The 12,615-nt window shown below is 42.8% G+C and overlaps 1 protein-coding gene across 1 annotated transcript in view; it reads right to left on the bottom strand.

Annotated features, from left to right (window-relative positions):
- Positions 1-7,183: 7,183 nt before the first annotated feature.
- The window catches only part of GFOD1 (Gfo/Idh/MocA-like oxidoreductase domain containing 1), a 43,504-nt gene continuing 38,072 nt past the window's right edge, over positions 7,184-12,615 (bottom strand). The window contains exon 2 of the mRNA XM_081918285.1: positions 7,184-8,239. Within this exon, the coding sequence (XP_081774411.1) occupies positions 7,320-8,239 (920 nt within the window). The 3' untranslated portion in view covers positions 7,184-7,319. The remainder of the gene's footprint in view (positions 8,240-12,615) is intronic.

Below are 12,615 nucleotides of genomic sequence, written 5' to 3'. Positions count from 1 at the left end.
ACATTTTCTACCTGCATGTGAAAATTAATTGGCAGGGCATAGGGGAAGACGGTGCGTGGTTAACTGAGTTCAGCTACAGTGATGCTTAAACTAGTTGCCCATTTCAGGTGTATTTACAATTTTGGATGTTCAAAGTCTGAAGAGCCAGTGGGTCTTGCATACCCTCCAAGTTTCCCTATTTTCCAAGGACAGATCTGGAATTGCAAAAAGCCATCCTGGCTTCTGATCAGATCCCAGAATGTCCTTATTTTCCCTGCCAAGCTCGGGGAAGAGGATGAGCCAACGCTTTTCCCGAGCAATGGTGGCAGAGAGAGAGCATCCTGTTGCCACTACATGGCTGCCACTGCTGGCCTCTTTCCCTGAGCAACTCGTAGCGGCTGCTGGAGAGGAGGGTAATGAGGAAATGCTGTCGTTGGCAAGGCCCAACCTTGCATGACACACCAGCCCTGAGGTGCTGGCAGAGAGCAGGGCCACCCTAGGTGAGAAGGGGAAGCAGAGCAGAGTGCAAGGAATCACACACACACACACACACACACACACACACTTTGTGCATCCGCATCTAATCTGAAACCTTTCTAAAATTTATTTCTTGGTGTTTCTTTTTGTAAATCTACCAAAGAATTAAAATCAGGGTTAATTGCTTTTTTCAGGACAGTGGAGGGTGTGTGTGCTGTGTCCCATTGGTGTGGTGGAAATGGTCTGAGGGGACAAAAATGGGGGGCAGAAGAGGGTTAGTTGTGGGGAGTGATAAATGTCCCCATTTTCATCTGAGGCATGTTGGAGGGTATGGCATTGCGTAGTCGTTAATGAGTGTCGGACTAGGACCTGGGAAATAAGGATTTAAATCATTACTCAGCCAGGAAGTTCACTGCTTGACTTTGAGCCACTCACGATCTCTGGGCCTAATCTACCTCAGAGTTGTTGCTGTTTGTGAGACCTAGCTGCAGACTCCTCTTACTATCTGCCTTTCCTAGCCCAGTTACTTCCACTCACCAGATTATTTTCTATGCCCAAAGCGGGAAGACCAAAACATATCAGCACAAAAAAATGACCGCCCTCCTTTCACTGGCACACGGGTCTGTCTCCCTGCCAGCTGGCTCCTAGAAAATGTCACTGGCTTTTAAGGTTTACAGAAGAGTTTTGCATCCCCTATAGTTATCTGCAGAGTCAGATAATTGACCCATGTAGCTCAGGACACTAAAAGGCAGTGAGTATCCCAAAGCTATATTGTGGGATGGCAGAAACTGAGCCTGGGATCCTTTTGCATGTGAGGATTTAACCATTATAAATCATAGACTTGGTTTTCATTATGTGGAACTCTTTGTGTTCTTCCGAGACTCATTCCTCCAAACAGTAGCATTTTCCAGTGAACTGGAATACTTTTTGGGTATCCCAGGTTGCCAATGGGCTACTTTTGACAGAGGTGGGAAAATAATTAATTGGAATACTCCATTTCAAATGCATTTTTCCACCATGCCAATAGCAGCAGCCCAACTTGCATAAATTAAGCAGCTGAAACTTTCCTAATCACTTTGCCTCTGTGCTGGAAAACAAGCCATTCACTAGTTTAATTTTTTGTAAGCTACTCTGAGGGGGACATAAGCCCTGCCCCCAAATTGGAAACTGAAGGTGCTGATTAGGGTGGCCAGATGGAAAAAGGAGAAAAGGCTTGTACACCTTTAATTGCACAATTGAGCCCTGTTCTCATACTGATGTTAGTAGAGGAAGAAACAATTCCCAAGTGCTCAAAACAACCAGAAGCTGCCATTAAAGGTAGACCCTGGACATTTATTTACTTTTTAAAAAGTCAACCAAGTAGCAACCCAACCATAAAATTGGGCAGGAAGGTTAGTTTGGGTCTCCTGCAGTAACTCTGGTCACCACATTTCAACCAAATGCTCAACTGTGCCTTATTGCAATTGCTTTTTGCATCTTCACACACATCCAAGGCAGCTTACAACATACATCTCAACAATATTAAGATTAAACCTGATCAACAAGAACGGTAGCAGATTTAATTTGCTTACATGTTGTTGCTCCAACACGTTCCATGCTGCTGACAGACGCAGAGCTCCCTTCTTTTTTTGGAGTTTCTTATACCAGCTGGATTGACTTTATGGGGGTTTGAAATCGCACTCCTTTTCTGGTACGGCAAAGACTGGCTTCACTTTCCTTCCCATTGTGCAGTGCCTGAATTCAGCAAGTATGGGCTGTTTTCTCTCCATCTGATAGCCTTGGCGATTGCAGTTAGTAGCTGCAGGTGGGTGGGAGGCATTTGTGTATCAGCTGAAGCTGAACAGAGGCACAATGGAGAAAAGCTACTTCCTCTCTCTCTGATTAACAGCTTGACACCAGCAGCTGACCGTTTATCTCCACACTGTGAAAAAAAATCCTGCTTTTTGCCTGTTGTGTTGGTGTTAAAGACATATGAGCAGGCAATTTTATTTCCTGGTTTGTTTGTAAACCTACCAGTAACTGTCCATATATCTTTATTTTTTTAAAAAATAGAACCCTATACACACACCTTTACACTTTGATAACCTTATGCCAATTCATCTGTCATTGTTTTTAGCATTTCTGTTGTGTCCCTGTTTACTGGCTTCACCGCTGATGCCATATTGCAATTGTATCCTATCCATACAGCTGCATCCCCAGCACTTGTTTTTATTATGTTACCCCGGGGTTCTATTGAGAGTTAATGAGCTCTTGCCTCAAATATTAAAGGAGCCTTTGAATTAGCACAGAAAGATTGGCTATAAATATCCATACTGGCCATTGCAGGAAAAAGTGTTGTGGAAGCATCTGCACAAGTTCTCCAGCTTGAACCCTTTGTTGGCAAGAGAAGCTCTATTTGGAAAGCTGATGGGGGATGGCAATCAACTGTATTTGGAGCACCTGTAACCCCTGACCAAGTAGAGAGGCTCCCAAACCCCTTTCCATAGGAAAGCCAATCTCTTCCAACCCCCCCACCCTACTTAAGGCAACAGCCAGCCAATATATGAGTCTGTATCCTCATCTTAGGCATATTTGCATACCTCACAACCAACATATCTCATTCTAAGAAATGGGTAAAGGTTTTGAGCATTTCCAGACAACCTGTTTATAGTGAGCATTTATCCCAATTTGTTTGTGGGGAGGTTAGACAATGGATTAAAGCAAGCATTATCCCACACTTTCCAGCACATTTCCTCATCGCCTTCCTTATCATAAAATGTCAAATCTTTGGGAGATGTGGTTTCTTTTCACTAACAAACATATCTTTGTGCACACTTTCTCCTAATGCGTGTTATTTCTGTACACTGTTTTGGTTGGAAAAGTGTGAATTTTGAAAGAAAGTTGTGTTTTGATTCACGTATTCATGTTTTGATAGGAAAATGAATTAGGTTTGTTGGTGTTAAAGGCAAACTGAACTAACCCCCCCCCCCAATCCTCTTTTCTGGGTAACGATGATGTTTCTGGGAGTCTTCTGTGCCTGCCCAGTTTAGCCTACAATAAGAGAATCCTGGAACGTGCTAGAAAAAAGTGGCAGCTCTTTAAAAGAAGGCAAATGCCTGGCAAAATCAAGGAATGGAAACCTCAATTGGGTTCTGGGCTAAATCAAAACACAATCAATGTCTCTTGTTATACAAGCTCAAGCTTTAGCTCAGTAAACCTCTCTGATGGCACAGCTGTTTTGCTCCATGTTGAAGAGGTAATTGATGTGAAGAAGCCACTGTTGAGTGTCTGACTGAGAGTTTGTGAAGCTGATATGTATGATGGTCACTGGGCTGCAATGATATGCTTCAGGCATCTGGCAAGACTCAGATTAAATTTTCCCTAACCCAATAAATTGGGGAGGAGGGGAGTCATATTGTAGTCTTAAAGCATCCATTACCACCTCAAAATGGTAATCTCTAGGATTCAGCCATTATCCCACACCAGAGCCTCACACAACTCTGTTCCATACAGAACAGGTGAATAATATTGGGGTGTTAGTGATTGGCTTACATTTTTCAGCAGAAGTTTTGGGATGGGCAACCAGTTAAAACCCTTTTCTTACCTCTGTGCTTCCCTTCTCTCTTCTCCACCCCCCCCAAACCACCCCCCAATTTTCAGAAGCAGGAATATTGGCTATTTCATTCAAGTCTGGTATACCTGTAAGAGAAGGCAGGAGAAAACTGAAAAGCTATTTCAGTGCAGGAAGAAAACACAACTGAGGAACAGCCGATAGCTGCAATCCTATTTCCTTTTATGTCTTTATTCACTGTTTAGCTTCTCTTTATTCCAACAGTGCAAATATGTAAGAACAGCAGGAAACCCATGTTTTAAGCAGCACATATATGCTCATGGCTGGCTATAACTAACCACATTCCCCAAGCAATGGAAAAGTAATACACGGATATCATCCTTTGAAGGAGGAGGAGGAGGACAGACTTTGCTGCAGCTGAGAGCCACAAAATGCAACTTTCCATTTAAAGTAGCCAGGCTGTCAAAATGCTAGAAACCACCACAGGCCTTCCCTTTTCTTTAAAAAATACTCCCATATCCTCTTGCTATAATTTAAATGCGGTTTCGTTTTTGCTATCTACAGTATAGATATATAAAATATAGACTCTGTTTTATCACACACTTTTTGTTTGATAAATAACTTTTAAAATATCTACTGTACATAAAATGCCCATGCGATGACATTTTGTATATACCTAGTTTGCTTCTCTCTCTCTCTCTCTCTCTCTCTCTCTCTCTCTCTCTCTCTCTCTCTCGTATACACATGTACACACACACACACACACTTGTAAAACACAATAAATATATACAGCAATAAATGTACACTTGGATTTAAGGTTAAAAAAAATAAAAACAAGGCATCATTTAAGATCCAGATTAAGTAGAGGGTTGCAATTAATCACTGAAAGATGATGGCATGCTAATTCTACACATAAGAGGATTTATAGAACTGGGTACTCTATTTTCCTCTTTGTTTTTTAACATTGTTAGTGCACCACCCTGACTGATATTCAGCATAAGAGAATGACAGGAAAACAAGAGATGATTGAATTGACTAGACCTTCCCGCAGTGGTACAAAATGACACCAATAAGATTGATGGGTAATCTTTTTAAAAAATGAGAATCCTATAAAAACAGTGTTTCAGTTCTCAGATTTCTTGGAACTTGCAACCACCCCTTCTAAGCTTATCCTCCCTTCCGCGATCTGGTGCCCCCAGTGCCATCTAGCAGAAATCTGCTCCTCTGCCCAGAAATCCTACATGCATCTTATGTGCATCCTGCTATTGCACATCAGAATCAGGGATGGCTAGTACAGGTAACTTTTAGTAGGAGTGTTGTTACCCACTTTTTCATCTTTGAGTCTCCCATCTACTGCTCCAAATGCAGGCAACCTCTTCAGGTGTTGGAGAAGGAAGAAGTAGAGTCTGCATCAAGGCATTGATCCAAAAAAAATAAAAATGTAACTGGAATTCAATGATGCAAGGAAGGAATAAGATACAGTGGTGCCCCGCAAGACGAACGCCTCGCAAGACGAAAAACCCGCTAGACGAAAGGGTTTTCCGTTTTGGAGGCGCTTCGTAAAACGAATTCCCCTATGGGGTTGCTTCGCAAGACGAAAAAAATATTGCATCCCCCCGCGGGGTTTTTTCGCTTTTTTCGCCCTTTTCTTAAGCCTCTAAGCCGCTTATCAGCTGTTCCGCTGATAAGCCGCTTAACAGCTGATCGCTGGAAGCCGCTTGACAGCTGTAGCGCTAATCCGCTAAGCTGTCAATGGGCTTGCTTCGCAAGACGAAAAAACCGCTATACGAAGAGCCTCACGGAACGGATTAATTTCGTCTTGCGAGGCACCACTGTAATGTATTAACTACCTACAAAGAAGTGAAATGGACTGAATACGTTTAAAGTCCAGTAGATACCAAAAGGAAAGGTAAACTCCTTTACTGTTCTAGGAGTAAGTACCCAGTTAGATTTTTCAGTGCAAGCTTCCATGTCATCTCAGCGATGATGTGCAAGCCAAGAAAAATTTATCTAATAGCTGTTCAGGTAGCAGTCTCTACATCTCACCTAGACTTTGGACAAATCATGCTCTGTTTTGTGCAATTTCCTCCTAAAACATGTTAGGTTTTGTTGAAACCTATGCTTTTAAAAATCTTGTCCCAGTGTGGGTCCTAAAGACCAAACCCCAAGTCAAAAAAAAAAAAAAGAGTCCTGTGACACCTTAAAAAAAGATCAAGTTTTTGTAGACTGTACACGCCTTGTATGATGGGCTACTTTGTGCATCTAACAAAGTAAGCTCTGGTCCATGAAAGCTTTTGCACAGTACTAAACATGGATAGCTTACTTGGTTAGAGCATGGTGCTGATTAACACCAAGGCTGCACGCTCAATCCCCGTAAGGGGCAGCTGCATATTCCTGCATTGCAGGGGGTAGGACTAGATGATCCTCAGGGTCCCCTCCATCTCTACGATTCTATATTAGTTTTGCTATGGCAGACTGACATGGTTGCCTCTCTGGAATTTATCAACAATCCGAGAACATAAGGAGACTGGCTGGTCACCCTGTAAGTAATGTCCCTTATTTCTCTGCAGATTGTTGTGCGTCATATTGAATTCTTCCAGGGCCCTAGGAGAAACATGCTGCTATTTTGGAGCTGCATGTATTTTTTAAAATATACATGTTTCTGTTTCTGTTTCCTTGAAAGGGGTGGGGGGTGGGGAAGTCCAAACAGAACATAAACCTTCATTCTTAACTATGAAAACCAAGCTGCCAAATTTTCTAGGTCACACAACACAGTCATACCCAAAGAGTTCTTATTCTATGAAACTGATACAAGTGCATGGGTTACTGAATGATGCAGTACTCAATTAGCATGCTATTATCAGCGGGACTGCAAGTGCCCATGTCAGAAGCCAGCCAGTTTTGCTTTCTGCAAGGAAGGGGCTTTCTGATAAGTCACCAGCTTTGCAGCCTGCTAACTGGTGAGGAATGTCTCAAACTAGACCTCCCCGAACCTTTTGTTCACAGTAAACGCAACTGCATCAGCTATGCACCTGTAGGTTCTAAATGGATGCTGTTCTACCTTCCTATAATGCTATTTTGTAAACAGTCAATGCAATTTTCTCTTTAACAGAGTCTCCAACAACTACCAAAGCAAGCATTTCGAACGCATCTAATATTTCAGCACCAACTAGGCAATGTGGTTTACATAGCAAGGATTTATTCCCTATATTGTCTTCCTTGTCCAAGGCCTGAGACACATGGCATGTTTTTTCCGTTAGGAAAGAACTGCAATGATCCACCTTTTTCTGAGAGGTGACAAAAAAAACAACCCCTAGCAGTACAGAGACATTCTGCTCCTGCGCATTGCTTCGCTGATCAAGTAAGCAGGGCTCAGCTCTGGCTCCTCGGTCATGATCGCAATGTTCTGCCATTCACCCAGCTGGTTCGATTTTTTAATGGTGTCCACCACACACAAAGCATAGAGACAGTCATCAAAAGTCGCAGCCATTGTGAGCGGCCGCCCGTCCCAGGTCCGCCTGTCATCTTGATCCTCAAACGCTTGACGGACAGCCTGCACCATCTTGATAGTTCCACGCAGGTATGGGGAAGGGATGTCGCTGAAGGCCTTTTCGGGCAGCAGGGCATTGCTGACAGGGGTGGAATCCTTCAAAAGGAGCTCTTTTTGTGGCGAGCTGTTGCTCTGCCCATACAAATCCATGCCTATGACAGTCAGCCTCCCGCTGGAGCCTACCACAACAATATCTTGCTTAAATTCCCCGGGCACGTTGAAGTTGAGGGTGACGGTGCAACACACCCCGCCTTCCAGGACCATCTGAAACGTGCAAAAGTCGTCGCTCGTGATTTGGCGGATTCCCTTGATGTAGTCCGTCTGTTTCACAAAGGTCTTAAGCAGCCCGTGCACTTTCACAGCCTTCTGGCTAGTGAGGAAGGTCAAGAGGTCAATGATGTAGGTACCAACTGAATGCAGCCCCCCACCCCCCATCAAGTCATCGCAGCTCCAGTTGTATTTCTTCCCCAGCAGGCTCCCGCTGTGAACTTGTACCTCGCACACAAGCAGTTCTCCAACGTAGCCCTCTTGGATCAGCTGCTTCATCTTCACAAAGGCAGGCAGGAAGCGGAGGACATTGCCCATGATGCTCATGAGCTTGGGGTAATAGTGCGCAGCTGTCATCATCCGAAAGGCATCCAGCGGAGTGGCTGTCCTGTCGCAAATGACGTTCTTTCCAATCCCTGTCAGACATTGGAGAGAAAGAGTAGGTGAGGTTAGGACATCTTATGGCCCTACAGTCTAGTCTAGTAATCCAGAAAGGTTGAATCCATTTAAATATATATAAAGGTAAAGGGACCCCTGATCATTAGGTCCAGTCGTGACAGACTCTGGGGTTGCAGCGCTCATCTCGCTTTATTGGCCGAGGGAGCCGGCGTACAGCTTCCGGGTCATGTGGCCAGCATGACTAAGAGCAGCGCACGGAAACGCCGTTTACCTTCCTGCTGGAGCAGTACCTATTTATCTACTTGCACTTTGTTTTTTTTTATATATATATTTTTATTAAATTTTCAAATACAAAATAACATTATACACTTCATACATCTTAGTTACATCTTATTTCTCTTTTTTTGACTTCCCTCAACTTGTCTGCAAATCCTTCATATTTTAACTTTAAACACATTTCTATTTTGTTGTTTATATTATTGCTGTGAACTTCAACCCATTTTAATATTTATTTCCCATCACAATGCTTCATTAAAACTTACAAACGTAATCTGATTATCACTTAATTTCTGCAAATATTCAATAAATTTTTCCCAATCTTCTGTGAATCTTTGATCTTGTCGGTTTTGGATCCTTCCTGTCATTCTGTCCAATTCTGCATTTTGCAGAATTGTATCTACTTGCACTTTGATGTGCTTTTGAACTGCTAGGTTGGCAGGAGCAGGGACTGAGCAACGGGAGCTCACCCCGTCACGGGGATTCCTAACACCGACCTTCTGATCGGCAAGTCCTAGGCTCTGTTGTTTAACTCACAGCACCACTCACGACTCTCTTAAATATATATATGGGGGATTAATCATTCACGCACAATCGTTGCTTTTCTTGTGGCTTCCAGAAGACACAGTGAAAATATTCCATTTTAGTTTCACTTACAGAGAAAGTGGTGTGAACTGAATTCAGGGCTTCTGACCATCACCACGTGCAAACAGCTTTATTTCTTGGCATGCAAGAAAATATGATGCCACTCTGAAAAGGATGACTATGGAACTCATGTCATCATAAGAACAAAAACCATTGGTCTACGCCAAACCTTTTGCAAGAGGTTCTCCTTGACCTTTATTAGTGTCTGCAACTCTTCCTGATTTTGTATCAGCTTCAGATTTTATTAACTATATTCCCTACTCGTTTATAAGTACTGTTTATAAGGGAAATCTGGTTCTGTCTGAACCCAGCAGAGTTCTGTCAACTTATTTACCTATTTAGCTGAAATGTTATTATTCCCTGCTACAATACTAATAAACAGAATATAGTCTTTAAAGGGATGAATATGCTGTTCTGCACTTAGGATTTCTGTGAACAGGTGGCATTACCTCACAGAAAATAACCTGGGTATTATCTCAGGGGTTATAATTCAGTTCCTTGCATGTGTACTGGCTATCCATTGAATTCTCTTGCCATATTTCCGTCATTACAATAGCTATGTTTTTCAAAAAAAGTTTCTGAATATATACTTTGAATTTATTGTACAGACCATAGATTTAAAGCACATTCCCCGGCCTGCAAAGATTCATGGGAACTGCAGTTTACCCCTCACAGAGCTGCAATACACAGCATACTTAACACACTACAGTTCCCAAGATTCTTTTGGGGGAGGGTGCTTTCAATGTCCAGTGTGTATGCAGCCTGTATCTCTTAAAACTAAGAGTGTTAACTCCAGTTCATGGTCACAGATACTACATTTTACATAGACATCCCTGTCATCTCCAAAAAGAGGCATAATTGAAGCAAGCGAGCCCATCCAACAGGTCTAAAGCCTCTTGGTTAAACTGAACAGAGCAAGGAAGTGCTTCTAGTTCAGCATGACCTATATCATCTCAGATAAGATTACCAAATAACCCTTTATTTAAAGTAGGCCACCCCTGATTTAAAGGATTGTTCCTTATTTGACACTATTGCCATCCTACACAACAGTGGTTTCTAAATTATTTCCTGGAGAGTTCCTCGGAAGCTTATCAAGGGTTCTTGAAAGAGGAGATGGGTCATGGAGGACACTCCTTGATGTAAAGTTAAGGTGCTAGTGAGATGTTCCACACACAATTCATGATAAAACAGCAGGAGACCTGCTCGAGGCCTAGCCACTGCTCTGAATGACTTAATGGTGCCACACCTTGAATAACTTGCTCCAGGATTTTTGCTGGGTGAAAATATTCCCTGGTGGTAGCATGTTTGAAATGGCTATAGAAGATAAGGGATACTGAATATTTCAGAATATTCCCTGCTTTAACAGAACAAACCTCTCTGATTTTTAGTACTTTGATCTGGCAACCATAGGCATGTTTATTTTCTACTGAGCTTATTCCTCAAACGGCCAGATTGCCTGTTTAGTGCCTCTGAACCTTTGTTACTAAAAATCAACCATCTCCCACTGTGTCTCCTTGATTCATATAAAATTAGACTTGTTTGGCTTCAGAGAGAGAATTCATGAAGCTGACCTACATTCCTTTAATAGGTAAAAGTTCCAATTGTACCTTTGGCTGCAAAGGTATTCAGTGTAAATCTGTGATCTTAACAAGTCTTTGTCAACAGAATATGTCCTCTCCGTAGGACTCTAGGATTGGGATACAGCCAGAAATGCAGAAATCCTGCCTTTATAGAAACCTGCAACACATTTTCCAAGCCCCAAAGGCACATACCAAACTATTCATATGGCCAATGGGGTAGAAGTCTCAGCGCAGCAGTGGTTGGCAGCAGCCTTCGCAAATATATGAAGATTTTGTTCCATTGCTTCTGGACTTCCATTGGCAATGCCCTTTAAGCCCTGAATTGCTCAAGAATCACAATGGGTATGGCCCAATCCCAGAGTGGGTAGGCCACTTCCTGTTAGAGGCGATGATAACTTATCATCTGCTATGAGAATTCAAGTATCAATACATAAAGATCCTCCAAACTAAAATTAAGTACTGCAAAGAGCAAACGTTATGTTATGAACAGGCCTTTCTGGTGGTGTCCCTACCCACCCCAATGAGGGTGGAGGAAGCCCCAAAGATACCAGAGGTGTAGGGGGACTTTGTTTATGCTGCTCAACTTCCCTGCATAAGAGTTGGTGTGCAGAGTAGCCTAGCAGCAGCCAGCACTTTCCCACATAGCCTCCAGACAGCCCCAGAGCTTTGTTTTAGTTGTGGATATTTTTGGACACAGTATTTTTGGTATGGATTGAAGACCAAATGGTAGAGAGGGCATTTAAAGGGTGTTCAGAGGGTGCTCCCCACTTTATGCTATTTGACTTACGCACGTGGGGGCCTAGAACGTAACTCCCACCTAAGTGGGGAGTCACCTGTACCAGGCAAACACGTTTTTATCTACCCATCTTGGATGAACATTTTAGGCATTATTTTACATTTGCTGGTTTTCAATTGATTTTACCTGTTTGCATTTTTTCTTGTTGAGTCGCTTGGAGACCTTTTTTTGTATAAAGCAACTACCAAATGTAAACAAATAATAATGCCTAATAATAATAATAATATTGCCACCACAACTCCCATGAAGGTTCTGGTATATTGCTGTAGGGCTGCTGAGAACCCCAGCAGCAGGGGTTGGGCAACTGGAAGCCCAGATATTGTTGTTGTTGTTGTTAATAATAATATTGTTATTATTACCACTCTGAGTGGCTCCCAACAGAATTAAAAGCACAATAGAACATCAAACATTAAAAACTTCCCTAAATAGGGCTGCCTTCAGATGTCTTCTAAAAGTCAGATAGTTGTTTATTTCCTTGACATCTGGTGGGAGGGCGTTCCACAGGGCAGGCGCCGCTACTGAGAAGGCCCATTACCAAATTTCAGTCCCCTGCATACAAGAACCAGCAAAATCTCACTGGCTTATCTTAAAAGCCGCTAACCCTTGCCTTAAAAACAGGCCAGGTTCCTTAGGAGCTCTGGATCAAATGAGCACTGCAAATGTGGTTTTAGAGGGAAGGTGCTTCTGAGAACAGCATTTGAAAGCAAGCAAGTGGGAGAAAGGTGCAAGAGACCCATGTCATTAGATTCTGCCTCAACTTGCGGGCATGCATTGTTAGGCAACATATTTCAGTATTTCAAGATGGGTGGGTCACATCACCCACTGCTGTGCGACTGCACGGAGTGAGTCACAGCAGAAGCTCAGGACTTTAGATTTATACAAATGTGCATATGTATTTAGAAAGACTGGCTGTGGCCCTGAAAGGAGTTGCGAGTGCTTAGTGGACTGAAATGAGCCAGCCCTCTAAGCACATGACACTGCTTTATACTGTCATGAGTTTGGGGTGGGGGAGTAGACTGTAGGTCGAGACCTTTCTAACCCTTGGATCCAGCAAATGTTATTATAAGCAAGGGTTCAAATTCCTCGTGAGGCGATA

Source organism: Podarcis melisellensis (assembly GCF_964234715.1).
Source record: "Podarcis melisellensis genome assembly, chromosome: 7".
In the NCBI taxonomy this organism is placed as follows: Eukaryota; Metazoa; Chordata; class Lepidosauria; order Squamata; family Lacertidae; genus Podarcis; species Podarcis melisellensis.
Note: the sequence above shows the minus strand (reverse complement) of the source record. Positions and strands in the feature narration are given on the sequence as shown.